The following is a 22,968-nucleotide window of genomic DNA, read 5'->3' on the forward strand; positions in this document are numbered from 1 at the left end:
AAGCAGTGACCACATGTGGTGGAGAAGGTTGCATCCTGCTGTCCATATTATGCCATTGTGGTTCAGTAGCTGGCATCTAGCAGCTGGGGTACATGACCAAGTACTACCTGTGCAGAGGAAGAGATGACGCGTGAAATTCCTGTTTGAAACAATTAGTTACTTGACCTTAACATGGGAGTTGTTGCTTTTCTTTTTTTAGGAGCGGGATAAAAGGGCTGGAGGCTCTTTGAAGGTCCTGTTTGTGCTGAATTGGTAACTGGTCTCTTTTAGAGCCCAGAACAAGGAGGGCTAAGGTAACTTTAAGCCACCTTTGCACCATTCTGAGCCCTGGCTGCTCTGCAGCCACTGGCATAAATTTAGACAGCCCTGAGGGGCCTGCTTAAGATACAGCAGCCTCCCCCCGTGCTTGCAATCTAAGAACATAAGGCAGGCCATACTGGGTCACACCAAAAGTCCATCCAGCCCAGTATCCTGTCTACTGACAGTGGCCAATGCCAGGTGCCCCAGAGGGAGTGAACCTAACAGGTAATGATCAAGTGATCTCTCTCCTGCCATCCATCTCTACCCTCTGACAAACAGAGTGAGGTGCTGCAGCCTGAGCCTCCACTGGGACTCCCTCTATGCCAGGGCTTGTGAGGGGGATCTCTGAAAGCAACCGTATAGGTGCCCTCCCCAGTGCCTGTGCTGGGGAAATCCTTTCTGGGCCAGATACATGGGGTTTTAGGGTCCCTTTCTGACCCACTCCAGTCCTTTTACATTGCAAAGGGCCCAGAATTGGAGCCAAAGATCTTTCCCTTTTAACTCTTCTCCCGTTTCAGGTCATATAAAGATTTTGCCCTGGGTAATCTATTTTGGGTGCAAGGTGCTGAGCTACTCCAGTGATGGGTGACGGGACTCCACCCCTAGGACAGATAGAGAATATGGTGCTGGTTCTGGGAGCAGCGGGTGCTGGGAACAAGGTCAGCTTCTTTCAATCAGTGGCCCAAGAAACACCAGTCAGAGAATGGAACGCTAGAGGATCAGGGAGCACCAGAGCACAGCCCAGGAAGAATGAGTGAAGATTTTGGAAATTCATTTCTCCGCAGGATGCACCCACAGCCTGGTTTGTAGGGGCGATCAGCACAGCTTCCAGGGAGTTCCAACTTTTGCTGGAGTTGTGCATGTCACCTTTAAACATTCAGAAGGCATGTGCCTAAAAAGGCAGGGCCTACTGCTTGGAGCTGGTGAAAGGAGGCACTGGAGTTCTGAGTGGAAGGACACTGAAAGCAAGTGGCTCAGATATTCTGTAATGGTTCTTAGACCTGGTTGACACCAGCGGTGTTTATATGCTAGAAACTACATTGGTTTAGAAGAAACTGATAGTGTTCAAGTGGTACAACCTCTCGTATGGACATAGTTATTCCTATATAAGCACCTTTATACCAGTATAACAGCGTTCACACTAGGGGGAAATCTGATTTAACTGTCCCTGTATAAAATCACAACTCCTAAATCGACACAGCGAAAATCGGTTAAAAAATTGTGCATAGATCGGGCTTTATCCTGCCCTCCTCCGTGGTCAGATGCTGGCTGCGAGTGTGTTCATTCAGCGTGCTGTCCCAGCTCTGCGCAGATAGTGGAGATAGCAGACCTCAATGAAACCGGCCAAGAAATCCATAGACTCAGTTTTGAGCGAAGGCACCCAGCCAGTTTTATTGTCAATGAGGCACGGCCCTAGTATCCCGCAGACTCTGTAGGACCACTAACACTTGTATGACTGTTACAATGGACCAGCTCAGTGAATGGCGGGACTTTCCATTCCCCCCAAGGCCAGACAAAGACACTCCCTCTGAGATACATCTTTATACACCAATACAGACAAGTCATGTACTGCCCCTCTGATGTACTTGGGTGCCACCCATTACCTTGTACATGCTGGTGCGATCAAAACATCTCTATCCATCATGCTGTCATCCTGGCATCCATTCAGGCCCTCTTCCTACTACACCCGCCACCTTCTTCCCACATACTCCAGACTGATTAGCAACAAACAAAAACCTCTTCAGCAACCGTATCTGCACTACACAAGCTGCCTAGCGAACCAACCGCGTTTTCCTGTTTTAATGGGACAGTTAGAAAGTGCCTGATTCCTCCAGTCGCCCTGCCCCCACTGTCCCCCTCAGGAATGGAAAAGCTCTTTTTGAGCCTGAAAGTTGTATGCAGCATTGTGATCTAATTGGCTCCTGCTCTAGGTTCCCCTTGGGGACCATGAAAGAAGTCAATTGCATAACACTAATGTGTATACATATGAATCTTTCAAAAGCAGAGTGGCCCATGTCAAGGGAACAACGAAGTTCAACCCTGTTGTTTCAGAGGAATTCAAACCATTAAAAACAAAAACAAAAACAAAAAAACCCCGAGCACCGATGTCTGTGCTTTAAAACCAAAACAACTAAAAGACCAGTCAGTTAATTACACTCAAGCAGAGAGAAATCTCTAAGAAGATGTAAATATATTTTCTTGAACATTATAAGCAAACTCCTTTCTAAAAGTGTTTTTCTTGCGCATGCAAGCAAGAAAATGCACTGGATAAAACAAACTTAGCTTATTTGAGTTTCTACTCAATTACCTGTTAATGGAAAAAATCTGGCACCACTAATAATGAGGCAGGCATGAGATCACTGTTCTTGAGGCCTGGCTTGTCAGGGAAGCTTGCAACAAGAAGTGCATTTATCTGCCTTTCTATAACCCTTTTCAAGCACTCTGTCAGGGAGCCCAAACTGAACAGCCAGTTTAGAAGGAACTTGGAACCTGCTCCAGGCCTCCTAGGCCCTCTGGGAAAAGGAAAATTATTGTTGGCAAGTCTGCCTGGCTCCAGAAGTTGATCCAGTGCCCCCCCGCCCATGCAGCAGCAGACAGAGCTAAGAATTTTGTTATAATTAAATAACAGAGTGCTGATTGGTTGCTGGAGGTGGTCTTGAAACTGGTGTTTAAGGCAGAGGAGAACAACGGTTACTATTCATAGGAAAACATGGAGTCTTAAATCCATCTGCTTCATTCCAAATTTAGGCCAAAAAAATGCTCACTCATGGTCTTTAAAAATACCACCTGCTTAGCTATTTTGTATAATGTGCCATTATATAAGTTTGAGGGAGAGGATGAAAACAGAAAGAAAAGTGTACCAGATTAAAAAGGTATAGCTGGAGCCAAATAAAAAGCAGCCGCCTATTCAAAAGGGAAGGTAAAAGAAGATAGAAATTGAGATGTTTTCTTAGGAGGATAAAACAGGGTGCTTGCCAAAAATCCAAGCACCAGCAGCTACAAATGAGCTTGTTGGAAATAAGATTGCCATAATTTTTTTAAAGCCTTTCTGCCATGCACATGCCTACCAGATAGATATATAGAACAGGGGTGCTCAAAGAGCAGCCGAGCAAGACATAACACACACAGCCATGTGTTGTAAAAGGCCACCGAGATGAATGGCCCTTGTACGCTACACAGAGGATCGTGTGTATAACCCAGTTTGCTCTTGCTTCCCTGGATGTCACCAAAATGTGTTATTAACCATGTTACAGAATTGTGCAACGGCCCTCGGTCTCTACTGCTGTAGCACAATTCCATGGCAGGGTTGGGTCTCCGCCAAAGGGGTAAGCCAAAGGGTATTGCAACACGCTACTTCAACACAAGTGAGGAGAAACAGTTGGACAAACAAGAGCCAAAGCTACTAGTCCTTGTGTTGTTTTCATTTCTGGTGAACTCATCCAACAAGAAACTTTTATCTCTCAAGCAGGGAAGGCAGAAGCACATGAAAACATGGTGGATTCATGTGTTTTATTTTTCAGCTAAAAAAAAAAATCAAATTAAATTAGGTGCCAACCTCAGGCAAATAGCAGATCTAGCCATGTGGGTGTTAATTAGTAATTAATGTTTGTGAGGTCGAGTCTTTGGGGTGAAATTGATCCCTGAGCTGAGGCCAGCATAAGGCCTACAAAACACTTAATCTTTCAGGGAATCTTTAAGTAGGAAGATAGTTAAAGCTGGACTAGTGGCAGCTTCACCATCATGTTGGTAAATCTGGTCTGTTTGCATGTGCATGTTCTAATGTATATAATCTACATTTAAATCTGTGCAAGAACATCTTAAAATAACAGCCAACTACCTATCTAGGTTTTTTATAATATTGACCATCACTGTTGTATTTCACAGTATGTCTACACTGAGATAAAAAAACCATGGCACTGAGTGGCAGAGACCACGTCAGCTGACTTGGGCTAATGGAGGTCAGGCTGCAGGGCTCAAAAAAGCAGTGTAGATGTTCACGCCCAGGATCTGAAACTCTCCCTGTTGCAGGGTCTCAGAGCCCAGACTTCGGCCTGAGCTTACTGTCTACACTGCAATTTGATAGCCCTGCAAACCAACCTCTCAATCCCAAATCAGATGGCTTAGGTTATGGCCTAGGTGGCCATGCTGCAGGTCTTTTATTGCAATTCAGACATACTCTTAAGATTGTTTCCCTATTCATAGATTTTAAGACCAGAGGAACTAAGCATCTGAACAACCTCCTGCATAATATCTAGTTACTCCTGTATTGAGCCCAGTAACTTGTGTTTTACTAAAGCACACCTTCAAGAAAGGCATCCAGTCTTGATTAGTCTCAAAGAGATAAAGAATTCACAGCTATATGCAAACCATAGCTATGTTGCATCTTAGCTGCAAACTGTTCTGTCACACACATGCACCAGATTTTTGTTTATTACTGTTTGTTTTCATGATAGTACAAATGACCCATGCTGTTATATTCACTGTGAATCCCCCTTACATCTTTTTATGGTCTAATAAAACTAGTAGACCTCTAAAGAGTCTCTCTTTCGTTCTCTTTCTTTCAGTAAAGCTTAGAACCATGTGGCACTGGTTTACTGAGTCAGCAACTGCTTCAGCTTTAACTTCTTAAAATTCCATCCACTAAGTGAAAAATGAGCTTTACAAAGCTCATGGAAAATAAATGTCTCCTGACTGTGAGAAATATTGACTAGCTTCTTTGCCTTACCCTATAAAAACAGATGGAAGGAATAGCTATGGTGAATTGCTAGCTGTATGTAGGACTCCATGCTGTCACGTGGAAGCCCCCCACACTATTAATTTCCCTGGCCGTATAAGGCCCCTTAATCAGACCATCCCTTTGGTAAAGTCTTTGGTGTAACATACGTTTGAAATTCACCCCTGTGCAGCGGGCGTGCAGTGATCAGTAGCTCAGTCCCCAGATCAGTCATGTTCTCAGATCCATCTTGGTTTATAATTACATTGGAAGCTCTTTGGGGCAGGAACTTTTTGTGCTGGGTTCGTACAGCACTTAGCACAGTGGGGCCCTGCTCCATGACTGTGGCTCCTGGATGCTGCGATTATACAAATCGTCATCATCAAGCCCTTGAGCAGGCTTTCATCATAGAGGTGAATTTTACCCAGACGACAGATGAAGCCAACTCTCTGGCCTGGTCTACACTGGAGGGGGAGGGGGGATTGATCTAAGTTACGCAATTTCAGCTACGTGAATAACGTAGCTGAAGTCGACATACTTAGAGCTACTCACCGCGGTGTCTTCACTGCGGTAGGTGGACCGCTGATGCTCCCACATCGACTCCGCTTATACTTCTCGCTCTGGTGGAGTACCAGAGTCGATGGGAGAGCGCTTGGCAGTCGATTTATCGCATCTTCACTAGACGCGATAAATCGACCCCTGCTGGATCGATCATGCCCTTAGATGTAAAACAACTGAGAGAAATATCAACAGTGCCTGCCTGAATTGTTTGAAGAGCTCTCTCTCAGGGTCTGGAGGATGATACTCAATTATGACCCATGTTATTTGTTTCCAAAATCTATATGATGGTTTCCCTCAACATGTCAGAAATACACCTCAACACCACTTAGCCCATCACACACAAGACCTCTGCAACACTGTTGTGCATGGTGCCTCTCTCATAGTGTGCACATGAGGAAAACCATTGTGTCCAGAATCAGATTCTGGGCTTAGCTTTTCAAAAAGTTGCTAATAAAACAGCAAGCAAAAAAACCCCATTTTTCCGAATACATGAATCATACCTTGATGGCGTCTCCTTTGAACCATGGTTCTCAAAGTCCTCCCTAGAGTGCCGTATTTCATACTGGAAGAGAGCAGCCATCCTCAGCACTGATACAGCACATGTGTTTGGCTGATGGATGGTTGTGTTCCAGGAAGAGTTTGAAACATAAAAAACCTCCCCAAAACCCTTGTGTAGCTGGACAGTAATTCCAGCATCATGTTCAATTTCCTGGCTACCAACTGTAGTGAGGTTTGGCATTTTATGTGTTTCAGATGCATCAGATTCTTGCAGTCATGGGTGGTGACGTCTCTTTCAGAAACATAGAAATAAATATGGTTTCACCAACACTGGAATGCAGCCTCAACAACTGAACCAGGCTGGAGGCAGATTGCACAGGAGAAGACGCCTTCAGCTTTATAGACAAGTCTGGGAAGGGAAGGAAGGGAAAGAGTCGAGTCTGATCCTGCTCCCATGAAGTCAACTGGAGTTTTTCTATGGACCTCAGTGGGAACAGGATCAGGCCCTGGACCTACAGGAAAAAGGGAACTCATTAAATGTACATAACCACCAAAGGGGGGGTTGCTGGGTTGCTGCTTTGCATTAATCCCTTTAGAAGGAAACATGCCAAAATTCAACACACACTTTTTATGATCTATTATTAGCAACGTCAGCTTCAGAAACAATGCTGGCTGCTGCACGGCTTTATGGGATTAACCCCCTTTTCCCAACAGCGACAACAAAAGGAATTAGAAGCTCTAAATACTCAGTTTAAATCTCTGGAGAGACTCGTACCAGCACCGCCCTGTTCAAGCAGGGCAACCTCATTCTCTAGCCAGCAGATTGAGTTTGTCTCCAATTTAGGCTTTATTGGGGGCGTGGGTCAGCATTCTTCAGAAAAGTCGCTCTTCCTTTCTTTTGAAGAGGGCACAGATATTTTCCCTAGCGAACAATTATCATAGAAAGCAATTAGGCAATCAGAGACAGATTAAACTGTTGCCTTAATGGATTTTCGTTTTGCTCTTGATAACACCCCAACACACTTCAGGCTGGGTCACACAGGGTCAGCAGATAAATTACCCGCAAATGGATGCAGCATGGTCTAGTAGGTCTAGGGCAGGGGTCAGCACACTAAGTTCTAGTCCTGGCTCTGTGAGTGACCTTGGACAGGCTACTTCACCACTGTGCACCTCAGTTTCCCCCACCTATAAAAGAATACTTCCCCTTCCTTTGTACAGTGCCTGGAGGTCAATGGAGGAAAAGCACTGTAGAAGAGCTAAGTGATATGCAATTGCACTGAATGGTATGTTATAAGAGTCTCACCTACACAATTCTCTTCAGGATAATATTCTAACCAGGATAATGGCAGCGATTTCAGATGAGTAGGGGATTTAGCCACACCGTTCTCACTGACATTTTAATGGGGAATATAATCCGCTGGTCGGCTTTGAAACCCTCAACAGACATATTTAAATACATATTCAGCCACACACATGCATATACATTTATTCTCCTGTCTACAGAACAGCTGAACGAGCAAGGGCAATATACTGCAAAGTCTTGCTTATATGGATAGCCGCATTGATAGCAGTGAGGGTGTACTTGTCTAAGAACTCCTGGGAGTAAAGGCTGGTAGAAATGGGCCCACGCTCTGTGCCTGAATTACTCAGCCCAACAAAGAAAGTTCAGAACCATTTCTCACAGGCCGCAATTCTCCCTCAGGCATGGGGCCAGCAAAATGGCTACGTGACCATCTAAGTTCTATTTGAGCCCATTTTGAGAGACTTAAGTGGTGCATTGGCAGTAATTTCACCCTGGATAAACTAATGGTGGTAAAAATGCCAGGATTCATAGCTCGTGCCAGTGCTGGCACTATCAGCAGTGGGAATATTTGGGGATCAAAATTCTCACGAGACTCTAAAACAAGAGCACCAAAATTCCTTTCCTCCCCCCCCCAAAATCTTGCTTTAGCGCTGGACTATCAGAAAATTGCTTAAGAAAAGTGTTTAAGAATTAGGGGTGAGATTTTCAAAAGCACTCAGGACCCCGCTTTGCTATTCTCTGGGGGGTATTGAGCACTCTTGAAAATATTCTTTGGTCCTTTTTGTTTTTTGATTGACAGAAACGAATGCCGGGGCAAGCTGGAAACTACTTTTTTTTTTTTTTTTTTTTAAAGCAACAGTAGAACCTGGGAGTTACTCCCTCCAAATTGTAGTAATCAGCCAAAGTGCTCAAAATGTCCATTGTAACCAAAACCTTTTTTCTTTCAAACACACATCACGTGTCAGTTCATGTCAGCATTGTGCAAAGGAGCAGAACACGGTCTTATGCATGTGTACCACGTCAGTCTCAATTAGGGGAATTTCATCCCCTATGATGTGAAACTGACCTGATGAATCACTAGATTGCTGGGTTGAGCATATGGAGTTTGCTTTTAAAGTATCACCAATCAGACCTATCTTTCCCTTCAACTGTCAGAATCAAATGGGAGAATAACATTATTTTCAGTTCATGTTATTATTTATTCATTGTATAATGCCAGCAATGAGCTAATTGCTTAACATAAAAGTGATTTCACTGCTGTTTCACACAAACACACCCCCTCCACACACACCAGTCTGCTGAGCAAGGCAAAGGCTTTCTCCACCGAAATGAACAATTACAGGAACTTAGCTACAATGGCATTATACAAATCGAAAATATTTCCCATGAGTGGAGTAGGCCGAAAATCGGCAAAAAGTTCATGAACACCAGAATTTTTTTGTCATTTATTTGTTGAAAATTTGAAATCATTTCATCCAGCTCTTCTTCTCAGACGCATGCAAAGTGAGTCCACGTTTTAAACCTGCTTGACCACAATAAAATGCAATCAACACATAAATGAGTTGACAAGTCGTTCTGTGCACATACTAAGTTGCTTTTATTAATCCAGAACTGCATGCTACAGATACTGTACAGCATGAACATTTATTCATTACAAAAATGGCTTCCAAACCATTAAAAATGAAAATCGGAATAAGAGCATAAAACGGAACAGTAACATCACAACTGTTAGGAAACATTCAAAGTATTCACAAAAAATGTTATAGTTAGCATCTTAATAAACCAGAGAAAAATCTGAGACAGTTTTACAATCGCTTCATGTCAACTACAATGGCACTGAATGAACAGATGAACAATTTTTCAGCTTTATACAGCGGTTTTTTTTTTTTTTTTTTTTGCAACATCAACATGCCTAGGTTTTTTTTGTTTGTTTTAAGTTTGCTACCTACCTGTATGTAGTAAGTGTACATAAAAGTGGCAGTCTGATTTTCCTTTTATGAGTAATCTAATATACAGAATTTGGCCCTTAAGGGTTTATACCTCTTCGTTTTAAATGCTTTCCGGACAATCTGCTACCAAACACGTCTGTTATAGGTGACATTAAAACTACATACATATCTACCTATGTAACATCACAGCAAAACATGATGAACAAAAAAATTACAGCATTTAAAAAAAATAAAGTCGTTGGGAGAAAGTTAAGTCACTGAGAATTTTGGCACATAAAAGTTTTGCACACGGTCTACAGTTCTAATGTCGCAGGGGATTCAATTGCAGTTCTGAATGAGAGACACTTGGACGTTGCTATTTTTCAAACAGCGTTGCTAAAAAGTCCCTTGCTAATTTTTCAAGTCTTTTTGTATGTGTAATGGCTTTTAAAGCGATTTTTGTTTTTCATTTATTTATTTTTACACTATTGATCCTTTAAAATGCATCTGCAAATGTCCATTTGGTGGCAACTGTGTGTCATACAGGAAAAAAAATCAAAACAAAACCCCCCACCTCCGAAAAAATATATATATACACATTTATATATAAACTTAAAAACCTTGTACAAATGAGTTGTTATATATAAGATGCTTACACTAAGGAAAAAAACTTTATACAATGTTTCAAGGGGAAAAAAAAGGGAAAAAACATATTTAAAAATGGACAACATACAGATACAACAAGCAATCTCTAAAGCAATAAATACTACTGGTCCAATAGCGTTGTGATACTTTTAATTGTTGAGTAGCATTCCCTCCCCCAAAAAGAACAACACCATGGAACAAGGTTTTTTAACACATTTTAACCCTTTTGTTTCTGTACATTTAAACAATAACAAGTAACATCACAATAAAAGTTGTTTCACACGAGGAAGAAAACAAAAAGTAGCGGCACTGCATTCGTTGTGCCCTTAAAGGTTTAAAAACCAGATGTAAAATGATTGGTTCGCAAGCTCGTATTTAATACAAATAATAAAGAACCAACACCTTCTGCAAGGGCTGTTTCAAAATTGCTTCTTTTTTTCTTTTTTTAATTTTTAAAATCAGTCTTTAAAACTAAGCTATCGGAACTACATAACAGTTATGTATATATATATATTTTTTTAAACGCTACAAAGACTTTAAACAGCTGTTGATAAAAATTTTGGCAGAATCATGAGGCTTTTTCTCATCTACATATTTAAAAGGAGAAATTGAAATAACAATGGGTCAAATATTGACCAATGAACTCGATAAACATCAACTAATGTAGCCATATGGCACAAATTAAAAAATAAAACAAAACAAAAACAAAAAAACCCCAACACAATTTTTAAAAAAGCAAGGGCTAAAGAGGCTAAAGCTATTCTAAAGACTTGGTTACAAGTGACAGCGGCTGGGGCTGCGTCCCAGCCAAAGAATTACGGGAATGCAAGGAGGATGTCGAAGGTTGTGCTAACGATGAGGATGGTGCTGCTGACGGCTGTAAAGTGGCAGGCGGATGATCCAATGGCCCATTCTGACCATTAGTAGCAGACAGGGCGCTGGGCTTGCTAGCGGAGCTTTCGGTCAGGACTAAGGAGGACGGTGGCGGCATCATGGAGAGGTGTGCCAGCGGGTCGGGTTTCAATGTGAGCGAGAGAGGTTGTGTTTGTTCAGTCTGTGGTTTTGAGTCTCTTGTGGGGGAGGCTAGCATGTTGGGAGAAGAAGGAGGAGAGTCTAGTAAGCTTCCATCTGAAGAGGGTGGGCTGATGCAGCTGCCTTCACCTTGTATGTAGCGAACGCACTTTTTTTTTCTCCTAGAAACAGGGAGAGAGTTATCTGTGAATAAAGGGCAAAGACGCTAATGGAGAAAGGTATCTAAAGCAATGAGCCATCAATAAACTACCCTAAGCTCTGAACAGGTTTCACCCAGAGCCTGCACGGTGCTTAAAGTGTTGCTGGGTGTGTATAAGCTACGAAATCCTCTAAGGAATTGGACTTTCTGCTACCAGACTTGGAGATGATACAGATTCTCTCTTTGTTCTCCTGTTCAGGCTATTTATTAACAAGGTTCAGATTCAAGTTCTTCTAGCCCAATATACTACTCTATAAACTTGTTTTCCTAAAAAGGTCAATTCTCTCTACAAAAATTTAATCCTGATCAACTAAAAACTTTAGAGAGCTAATAATTTATCCACGTAGGCCTGTATCAAACTTTAAAAAGCTGACTGTATGTAGCGCCATGCACCCGAAGGCTGCTTTTAAGCGACTGATTTAAAGGCTTTGAGATACACCACCTTTCCGAGGCAGCAGTAGCTGCGGACTACCGCTCATGCGTTTGTTTCTGTTAAAAACCACACCAAATCCAGAGTCAGACAGAAAGGAAATGTAATAGGAAGAACAAAAGGAAGGGAAATAAAAACAAAACAATAATAATAAAAAAAAAACCAACAGAAGAAGAACAAGATAAACAGAAAATGATTCAAAATAACAAGAATAACTGGTTGTATGGCCTGCAGGTTGTGGCTTAAAATTATTTTTTTGTTTTGTTTGTTTTGCCGGGAAGGAGTAGATATTCTGGGTTGTTTTTATGTTTTTTGGGGAATATTCCTTTGAGAGGCCATTCATGTAAATTCAAAGCAGGATTCAATCTCAGTAAGTGAACAGCACAACAACAGGTAAAAAGATGAGGAGCAACATAGAACTCAGTTCACACCAGGAATTATGGGAGTCTCACAAGAAATGCTGACCGAAAAAAACCACCAAGCCAACAAAAATAATTTCTCCTTTTTTCTCCCCCCCCCCACCACCCACCACCCATTTTGGAGCCACAAACAAAAGAGGACAGTTTCAGAATGCTTCTCTTGCCAGATATACACAGGACAAAAAAGGATTAGGCACACCACTAAAGCATCTCTACAGACCGAAATTTAGTGGCCAAAGTGACTCTGAAAGTCAAGCCACACAAACAAACAGAGTTTTTCTACAGAAAGTGCTAAAACCGGTATCACACCAAGTTCATCAAACTCTCAGATAAAGTCAGCTGAGCTTTACAAAAAAGAAAAGAAATGAAAGACTGCATTTCAAACTAATTCCACTGGATACGCCAGAACAGTTAAGCGACTCGGCAATGAATGGCAAAAGGAGGTGAACAGAACTAAGGGTTTGTTTCCCAACTTATCATGCATGGAATCTCAATGTCAGTGGGTAAATTCTCCCCCAGATCTAAGCAAGTCCATTCAAGTAAATGGATTTGCACTCTCTTGTATCAACAGTGGATCTGGCCCAATGAGTATTTTGTTGTGTCAATCCAGGTGGGAAAAATAAGCTATCTCCCCTGATTTCTCTTTGGTGCTAATCTTTTTTTTACTAAGAGCTGTATCTGATCTTCTGGGTCATGGAAAAAGACAGCGTCTGGTACTGTACCCCACCTCACATCTGCTTCAAAGAGGGGGTTGGCAGATTTCTATGACAGAGTCAGACAGACAACAGACTGAGGTTCTGCTCAAAGTTCCACACAGAAAGGTAAATGGTTAGGGCTATGAGAGTTTTAACCACGTTAGCCTGCAGATCAATACATGCTAAAAAAGACATTCATGCACTTAAAAATGTAAAAGAAAGACACACACCCACACACATAAAAAGGGGGGGGGGAGGCGGGAAGAGAGAGAGAAAAAGAACAAGAGAAGAAAGAAAAAGTGAAGATGTCAGGCAGCAAACCATGCTTTATTAGGGCAAAGTTAAAAGATGGAAAGAGCAATTTGGTGGGCTCAAAACAGAACCATGCTAAATTCCTCTATCAAATAACATTGGAAACCTGTGGTGTTAAGAGTAACTGCATTAACTGGTATGGATTAGTTCTGACATTTCCCTTCCCCCTCCCCCCTGCAAAATACCCCACCTAGTTCCACATTACTCGGTTTCTAAATTGAAATTGTACAATGCTATCGTATCCACAATTCAAACCCAGGCTTTTTTGTACCGCAGCTGGACATTGGGCATGATGCCACATTTTGGAGGATTCAAATTCTGCTCGCCTTACTCATATCAGCTCTTATGAGGTGCTGGCGTTGCTTATTATCAAACCATTGCTGACTTGGGTCCAATACTCTCATATTCTGTCTGATCAACTCTGGGCTTTTTTTTAATACTAGCTTGACTTTTTGGCCTATGGTTGAGAGTAAGAGCCAGAGCATCTCATGGCAAAGCAGAATGTGGTCAGGGCACCACAGATGTGAAAGGTCTTCTTGGCTTAGATGTTAATACCCTTTCTAAAGTCAAATTCTGCCCCAGAATAATTAAACCAAATGCCTTTCATTTTCAGTATTTTAAGCATTATGTTTCTCCCTACTTCTATTAAATGTTCAATTCTTACTATTAAAGTGAAAGCTGCTAGTCTACAAACCCATTTACAAAACTCTTCCTGTTTAAAGGGAGACCTTGCTCTAAGGTCAGCTTCCCCTGGTATATTATGTGTGGCTTCAATTAGTTTTTCCATGTTGAACTGGCTCTTTGGGCCACAACCGTGTATTTTTTGTGTATATTTGTGCAGCACATAACACCAATAACTAATTACAAACAAAAGATAAAGTGCCAAATTCACCACAGATGTAAATGGGCACAACTTTACTCAAGGGAGTAATTGTGGCTTGAGGGAAAGAACACGGAGCTTGGTCTTGAGTTCTAATCCCTTCTCTGATGCAAACTCGTGGAGTTTCCTTTGTTTCCCGGTCTATAAATTGGGGATAATATCACTATTTACCATCTCACGAGTATATTGTGAGGAATAGAGTACATGCAATGTTTTGAAAATGTTAAGAGCTATATAAATATTGTTATTGGGAGTCAACATAGCGTGCTCTTTTATACCTGAAGTGAAATTGGCCCTAAAACAGCATCTTGAAAACTAATAACATTGCTGTTACCAGAAATGAAAGGATGGATTGCCATGGATAATGACAAGGGTTTGCTGAGTTCCACCTAATATGACTAAAGATATCTCAGTTTCTGCCCCATTATCAAACTGCGTATCTTATAGCCTCTCGCTCAAAGATCCACTACAGAAAACTAACACTCTATAAACAAGAAGCTACAATGGTTAGCACCAGAACAAGAAATGCAGTGACCTATATTCTGCCTAATGAGAAAATGCCACAATACATGCAAAATAAAAGAGAGTCAATAAACATAAAGCTATGAGCTATGTCATTAAAAGATGTGTCCCAGTCAATGCTTATAATAAAGGTTGACCTGCAGCAAATATTTTTGAATAAAACTGAAATAATCTAAGGCAAAAAACTAAGACAAGAAAGGGCTTATTTCTCATCATACACAACTAATGTACTGCCAAACTGACAATCCTATAGCTCAAATGAAAAGCCCCTTTAATGATAAAATGTAGCTTTAATAGTATGATGTTGACATAAGTGGACAGAGAATGATAAATGACACAAACATGATGTAGAGCTAGTTCTTATAATCACTCAGCATACAAAGTTTGACACATATCAAATACATTATCTATAGACTACATAAGTATCTATTGACACTGGATACTAAATTAATCACGGTAGAAGTTTAATTAAACACATTATAAGTGTCTTTAGCTACATCAGATTCAAGTCTTCTACTTCTTCACAGTGTAAGTGGTTATCCAACGCCTCTAGATTGGATTCCCTCCCCCTTTTTAAAGCATTTTAAATTGCTATTTTCAAAAGGTATTGAACGTATGTATTGACATTGACATTTAACATGATTGTCTTTGCACTTCACACACAACTCACAGTACTGAGCATGCTTCTAATGGAACTTATAATTCACCAAATGGGGAAGAATGTAATCTTTTAAAGACATTTTATGAGCCTTCGCTTAGCTTAATGGTTAGACACACAGTACATTGTCAATCCATGTTTGTGCTTGGCATCGAGGAAAACAAAAGGAGTGTGTGCATGCACATAATATATGAACATCTAGTCTATCTTCTAAATGAGATGAAGCACATGGCAAGGGCATGAATAAGCGGGAAAGGTGAGAGAGGTAGCACTACATACAGAGTGTGGTTTTGGTTGAAATACCTACCATCATAATATTCCATATTCAAAGACTGCTTGTATCAGAACAAAGAAACAACAAATTTAACCAAACGCGGTCATTACGGAAAGGGAATTGAGAAATAGAAGTAGTTGGTATCCCTCCACCAAGAAACAAGTACCTTCTGAGTTATCCATGGAACTACAGATTTGGTATAACCCTGCAGTAGAACATGGACTGTCGAAATTTGGGTTGCTAGGTGCCTTTTACTTCCTGAAAACTGTCCTACCAAAGCTGCAATTAGTTTTCTCTAGAGCTCATGTGTTTACAGCTCACTTTGCTGGGTTACACTTTCAAGAATTTCAGAAAAATGGTGTTAGAAAATATAGATACGTTACAGAAATATTTTCAGGATCGATATATACATTTTTAAATTTTGCAAATAGGCTAACAGCATGAGTACAATATAAGCTGTAAACACTGGCTTGTATTTATATATAATTGTGATGAAAACATCAGTGCTGCAGATCACAGAATCTTTTAACCCTTTGGAGACAGTGGACACACACACATACAAATGCAGTGTAAATGTCCACCTAAGCATTCATTTTGCTGACCGTCTGGACAGTGCCAGTTTTATGTACCTCAGGGTTTGCTTGTTCCCAGTTCTACCACCAGGGAAAGGTTATTGGTAAAGAAAGAGAAGAAATGGTATTAAATTAGCAAGAGAATTTAGCAATTAAATTTTGAGAATCAAAGATTATTAGCATTTGATGCTGTGGGAGAGAAAAGGTGGGAGGGATGGGGAAAAGGTTAAAAAAAATAAATCACACAAATGCACTGAGAGGACAGAATGCTTTTATTTCCCCAAAGGCCTAATTGGGTAGTATACCTGCATGGTTTGCACCATAAACTCTGTCGGTCAAGCCCGAACAATGCCCGACACTTCTTTGGAGTATTTGCATCTGTTAGCATAAGGTAAACACAAAAAATACAAACACAATGGTGGATAGAGCTCATTTGGACGTGAAATCTTAGCTACAGCTACGTTTCTCTTTAATCATGGCAGTTTTATTTGGTAATCTCCCCTCATACCAAGGGTATGAAAGAAAGAGGGCTTCCACAACGAGCCAAAGCAAACAAACAAAAAAACCCTAAAATGGTTACACTGTTGTGCATTTGCTTCACTTAGCCCACTGTCTGTAACACGTTCAATGTTTGCATTATCAAAGGGCCTTGGATATGTTCAGAGTATGCAACATTCCTTGAGAGAAGGTTGGGAGGGCGGGATTGTGTTTGCAGTCACGGATCAGATACGCTGAGGCTGATGCTGTTTTACAGTGGGTTTTTGGTTAGCAGCAGCAAGGAAAGAGGGAGGGAAAAAAAAAGGCAAAACCCTTTCAGAGAGACGATAATTCACGGCAGCGTCCCACTCCCTTGTGTCTTCTAGATCACAACACAGAGCTACAAAGCAACAAGGCAGGAAAAAAGGGGGAAAGTACCAAATAAACCAGCTGCAAACCAGCCATAGCGAGTCTGGGAAAACTATACACACCTGCAGGGGCCGCACCAGTTATTCTGTTGATCAAGGCCAAAGCGCGCTCGGCATTTCTTAGGAGCGCTCAGGTCTGAATGAGTTCAAGAAAGAAGCGAGCAGAAAAAGGAGAGAGAGAGAAAAGGGGAAAAAAAAGAGAAAGAGAAAAATAAAAAAAAAATAAAAATAAAAAAGGGAATAAAAATCAATGACCTCATTATTAATCGCAAAATATCGACGTTCGATTTAAAAGTTAAAAAAATCGTGATAATCACATTCTTATTCAACTCTTGAAATTAGCTGTTGCAATTAAAGCTGCAGTATCCCTTTGTAAAGGACTGTCTCTTCTCATTTAAACAACAGAGGGAAGTGACTGCGGTTTGTTTAAAATGATGTTTTTTGGCATATTTTCTTCTCTTTTTGGGGGGACAGGGGAAGGAAGAAAAAAGAAGCTAAGTATGGAGGTTAGCTCTTGAACATGCTTTTTTCTTCAACTCAGACAAACACACAAAAAAAAGAGAAAAGGAAAAAATGGATCTATTGGGATAATGCAGCTTTTAGAATAACATTCATTTTTTTAATTTTAGTTTTTTTAATAATTTTTTCCAAAAAAAAAAAGAAAAGAAGAAAAAAAAAAAAAGAATGGATAAGAAGAAGCAGACTGCAGAATGGGCATGTTAGCATCAGCCAGAAAATAAATGTAAAGCGTGGGGAAATGCGCCGAGTTAGTCAAGCTAGTGAATTGTGATGGATAGTCTTGAACAGAAAGGCAAAATAAATAAATAACCAAACAAACCAAAAACAAACGAAATTAAAAAAACAAAAATAAAAAAAAAAACATACTGCGTAGGCATGCTGATGTGAGAAGACTTAGTGGGAGCCGTGAAAAATGCCATTAGATTAAGGAGGTTCATTACTGATTTCCTTCTATTCTTTATCAGTCTCTTTAAAGAAATACTGCATATTCAATTTGCACAGTTAGTACAACTCTGAGTTATTTTTTACTGTATTATTATTGAATAGCAATGTAACAAAAAAAATAAAAGAACAAAAACAAAATTAAAAAAATACTACCAAACATATTATATAGATATATACTGTAAAAACGTGTGGATTTTTTTTCCCCATTTAATGTCATAAGTGTTTAATGTTAAAATCTATAATGGCAGGAAAAAAATTAAAAAGCAGTTTATAAACTATTCAAAATGACTCAAAATGACATTAGCACCTGTAATCGGAGGAAGTGAAAGGCAAGGATTTAGGAAACATTCGCTGTGTTCTGAAAAAAAAGAACAAATTATACAAAGGCTTCAAAAAAATTTAATCAGGGCTTCTGCAAAATTGTCTATGAGATTGCCTATGCAGTATTTCTAATTGCCTACAGAGAATGGCAAACCTCCTTAATTTAAAATGGGCGCGATTTACCACTGTAAGGCATGCATCAGAACACACAGGTACAGCCCAAATTAATACCAAACACATACGCGCACGCACACGCACACACACGCACAAAATAAGCGCACAATTTTATAACAATGGCATAGGCATTACAACTCTGCTTCTGAAGTTAATGGCTTTGTAATTATTAAGAACAAAGTCAACTAATTTCACAAAATGCTTTACATGCAGTGATTTGGTTACTAGTTTTAGAAGGGCAGTAATAGGCAATTAATTAAAATGCATTAAACAAAAATAAAAGGCTGACTACAATAGGGATTAGATGCCAAAGAGGCCAGGAGAAGCCCATTCCTCCCCCCTCCCCAAAACCTAGGAACAGAAGGTTGGATACTCCACTGTTCCACTAAGCAAGGTATATTGACTTATTTTACTTACCATTGGTCTCTCCTGGCTGCTTGTCCCTTTTCCTCTTCTTCTTCTTTCCCTGCATGCAACATACACAAATAGAAAGGATTTGTAAGAACCCTTTTCGTAAGACAAGGCAGAGCGACACGAGGGAGGACTGTCCTGAAAGCTCACCCAACAGGGCTATGAATCACTGCACGGCAGACCGAGCGAAGGAGCGCACTTGTGGCTCTTGCTCATCTCAGGGAAGCTAGGGAAGTGACAGAGCCAAGTGTCCAGGTCTGCCTGCTTACCTTGTTCTTAGCCCTTTATTCTAGTTGTAAAGCAGCTTCACCAGAGCCTGAAGTGTGAAGGCAGCGTCCACAAAGCACTGTAAGTGGCCGAGCGAGGGAATGAGGGCTAGAAGGGGCAACTTATTATGTCAGCACGAGTTAATAAATCTGACACCTCACTTCCCTCTGCCAGACATCCCCGATGCCTGGTATGGGCCAAAACCTTGTAGAGTGGTATCCTCAAGGTGCTCACTAGCACATGTCCATGTTGAGAACAATGGAGAGAGAGAACACTCAGACTTGGACACACTCCTCTATTGCAAAAAGTGACTATTAAAATAGACAAGGAAGCCTTACTGACATGGAAAAGCTAACATGCAGGAGTGCCGGTTTAGGAATTGACAGAAAACCCCAGCAACTGTAGTCGAGGGGAAAATAAAATCAAACACATGCTTTATCTAAGACATTCTACAGATTCTGCCCCATGGAAAAACCAAGGAACTGTAGGCTTTTACTAACCGTAGGTCCTTTCCCAAACAGTACTTTCCAATAAGTAACTTGCCGTGTGCTGTCAAAATCCAAGAGGATGAGGTCGGTGGTGGTTGGGGTTTTTTGCTCTTCTTATACTCACCTCAAACAGCATGGGACAGGCCATGACCACAAGGCTACTGTGACTCTTGTGGAAACCTAATTACTATTTTGACAAGGGGAGGGTTGTAAAGGCTGACTATGGTCCAGAAGAAGAAAAAAGGATCTCTTCTCTAGTAAGTAACTTTTCCTTCCCTATGTATCCCTCAGCACTGAGTGATACAGCTTGAAGAGCAATACAAAGACTTTGAAGATTCTCAAGGCTAGAGCAAGGGGAATAGTATTCTTTCATTTTCATGGGTCTCTGGATACCCAAGCAATGATTTCTAGGTCAGCAAAGTTGTCTAGAAGCAGCACAGTGATCTCTGCCTTTGGAAGAAGTGGGAGTAAGAGGAGTTGGTGAAAAGGCACAAGGGAATCACTAAGGCCAGAAGTCTCTTGTGGCCAAGAGGAAACAAGCTTTATGTTCTCAAAGTAGGAACCTTGCAGTGCTTCTGAAGGCCTGGCTACATCTAAGGGGAGGACAGAAAGTTCTCCTAGACATGGGACGGCTTCTCTTCAGTAACTTGGTCTGGTGCCCATCTAAGTGGTTAATTTTGGGCTTTTGCTCAGCATCTCCTCTAAGATGTTTATGCTCTACTTGTAAGAAGCAAAAATGTGAATTTTCTTTTGAAGCTGGAGTTTAAAATCCTGTAGGGCTCCTGGCAAAGGGCCTCCGAACTTGTCTTTCCTTGCCCGGTCTGGTAGTAAACTGCCACCCTGCTCTCTTGGATGTGACAAGTACAGTCTTGTTCAGGAGAACCTTTTGCTGATAGAAGGAAGGCTATGTAGGCAGGCAGTTTTAATGGATATGCTTTTAATTCTGTGGCCAAGTAACTGCTATTGGGGAATTATCTGAGTCACATCTCAGGTGATTTTCAGAGGGGGGTTGCTATCGTTGGCTATACTTTGGTATAGTTTAGGTAAAACTGCAGGGGCCATCTCTTTAACAGAGGACTGCTGGTGCCATTCCAGTCACTACACCTAAAGACTTTGGGAACAGAGAGGCGATACCTTTCTAAGCAGTCCGGAGGCAATACATCACATGCAAAAACAGGGCTCAAACTCAACTTTCATTTACACGGATGTAAATTCAGAGTAACTTCACTCAGGCCTGGTCCACACTAACCCCCCACTTCGGACTAAGGTACGCAAATTCAGCTACGTTAATAACGTAGCTGAATTCGAAGTACCTTAGTCCGAACTTACCGCGGGTCCAGACGCAGCAGGGAGGCTCCCCCGTTGATGCTGCGTACTCCTCTCGCCGAGCTGGAGTACCGGCGTCGACGGCGAGCACTTCCGGGATCGATCCAGGATCGATTTATCGCGTATAGACCAGACGCGAAAAATCGATCCCAGAACATTGATTGCCTGCCGCCGGACCCGGAGGTAAGTGTAGACGTACCCTCAGTGGAGTAGCTCCAGATTTACAACATTGTAACTGAAATCAGACTACTAACCCAGGCCTGTACATCTGCGATTCTTATCTCAAGAGGAATCTGGATAGGTTAACAGACTGAAAAGGCCCCCAGAGGAGATTTATTTAATTTTTGCAGTATGTTTCAGAGAGAATTCAAGGGTTTTTTTCCAATTTGAGAAATCAGAGCACTATCAGACAAGGGCCAGCCGGGACACAGACATGAGTCTGCTCCAGCAGCTTCTTTGCTGGTAAACACACTAAAAAGAAGGAGTGAATTCTGAGCCACCTGACCTCATACTAACTGTACCAAGCCTTCAAGCCAGGTATCAAAGAGCTATAATTAAAAATGGCTGATGAGTATGTTTTTGCCAAGGATATTTTTGGTCCCTTATCAACATGAGCTTGGGAAACTCTGTTCCACCCTAATAAACACTGGAGAAAGATGCCAACAGAGTCCCTTCACAGTCTCTTAAAGGAAGAGGGAAAATCATTTAATTTCAAATTTCTGCACAATGAGAAGATATTTGATAATACATTTAAATCACAAAGATGGCAGCTCTTAAGGTGCCTCACAGTCGACACATTTCTCTTCTTTGCCTCATTACTCTAATCAAATGGAGATGGCAAGATCCAAGGATTTTTCCATCCCTACACTACGCAAGTGCTCTGGATACAAGAGATCTAGATCTGGATATAAAACACTTGCTGTCTATTTTGGCGGGTTCTCTTTCTCTCTCCAGAACTAAGTCCACCTGCCTAATGGACCTTCTTATACTGATTCTCCTGTTAATAGCAAAGGTAACATTGCTGGACCCAGTCAGCATGCAAAGGAGTAGCATAGGAACTCGCTTTTAAAGGTAGCATAAATTCGCACAACTTCTCACAAGAGTTTTGTGATAAATCCCACCCCTTTGTTGGAAGTTTACCCATAAGAGCCCCCATTTACCAAGTTACTCTAGATCAGCACCTCTAGCTTTGATGGTTCAAAATCCACTTACAAACAGGCTTTGTCCGACAAGGATCTGCAGAAACTTCCCCCACATCCTTTCCGGGTGCCGAAGAAACGAAGGAGTCCTGCTAACACTGAATCCTACGTACCTGAGGTAAAGTATCTCCATAGATTCTATTGAGGCCTACAGGCGGTACGGTTTCTCATATCAGTTTGTGGAAGACTGAATGTGCCTTCTGACACTGATGAGACACTGACTAGGCATTCCCCAAATCCGCCTGAATTGAAGAGGAAGCTGAAATCTGCAGTTGCTAGAATGTGCTGCTTGCATCTCTGAAGAGACAGGCTATGTATATCTAAGCTTCAATGCTTGATGTGAAATTGCTGACGATGGGGTACAATTTAACAAGCTTTAGCACCCCCATCATGCCTCTCTTCTAGATCTCTGGAAGGCCTGTTGTCCAAAGAAAGCCTGAGGGGGGAGGAAAACTCCAAGAACTCTGAATGGAGTGAAGGAGAGAGAGCGAGAGAGAGAAAAAAACCCAAACCCTGTAGATGATGTGTCTGTGTGATGCAAGGCTATTGAGCTCTCCTACTGAAGCAAGGTTCCCCCTGAAGGTCAGAGGGGGACACAGCATCAAGCCGCTGGGAAAGCATCAGCTTTCTCATCCTGTCCTTTTTAGCTTGAGAAGAAAGGGTTTCTCAGTGCTCACATGCTGAGGACAAATGTAAAGGTCCTAAACATTTAAGACACTGTACATGCCCATCTGTCAGCGACAGTCACTAAAGCAGAATGAACGTTCCTTGAAACCTCTTTTAAGCATACGGCAGGTCCTACCTCTACTCCTTATTGAACTCCCAAGAGGAAATCAGACTGCACAGTACCAAGAACTACTCAGCCCTATGGTCTGATGGTCTCAGTCCAGTCCTTACCAAAGAACTACCTCTGGATCCTAAGAAAACACCTCTCCTCTCCTCCCCCTCTAAAGAGGATGCACAAGTATTGTT

General features: G+C 41.4%; 1 protein-coding gene across 30 annotated transcripts in view; it reads right to left on the bottom strand.

The window, feature by feature from the left end:
• Nucleotides 1–8,949: 8,949 nt before the first annotated feature.
• Nucleotides 8,950–22,968, bottom strand: part of TCF7L2 (transcription factor 7 like 2) — a 202,617-nt gene continuing 188,598 nt past the window's right edge. For 6 of the 30 annotated variants that reach the window (XM_054034367.1, XM_054034363.1, XM_054034365.1 and 3 more), the window contains exons 11-14: nucleotides 18,723–18,771; nucleotides 18,118–18,168; nucleotides 16,911–16,983; nucleotides 8,950–11,142 (exon numbers count right to left, since the gene is read on the bottom strand). In XM_054034367.1, coding sequence (XP_053890342.1) covers nucleotides 10,707–11,142; nucleotides 16,911–16,983; nucleotides 18,118–18,168; nucleotides 18,723–18,771 — 609 coding nt within the window. In that variant the 3' untranslated portion in view covers nucleotides 8,950–10,706. Of the gene's footprint in view, nucleotides 11,143–15,402; nucleotides 15,432–16,246; nucleotides 16,321–16,910; nucleotides 16,984–18,117; nucleotides 18,169–18,722; nucleotides 18,772–22,968 lie in introns of those variants that run through there. The other 24 variants (XM_054034375.1, XM_054034373.1, XM_054034371.1 and 21 more) reach the window with 11 other exon arrangements.

The sequence above is a fragment of the Malaclemys terrapin genome, chromosome 7 (genome assembly GCF_027887155.1).
Source record: "Malaclemys terrapin pileata isolate rMalTer1 chromosome 7, rMalTer1.hap1, whole genome shotgun sequence".
Taxonomy (NCBI): Eukaryota; Metazoa; Chordata; order Testudines; family Emydidae; genus Malaclemys; species Malaclemys terrapin.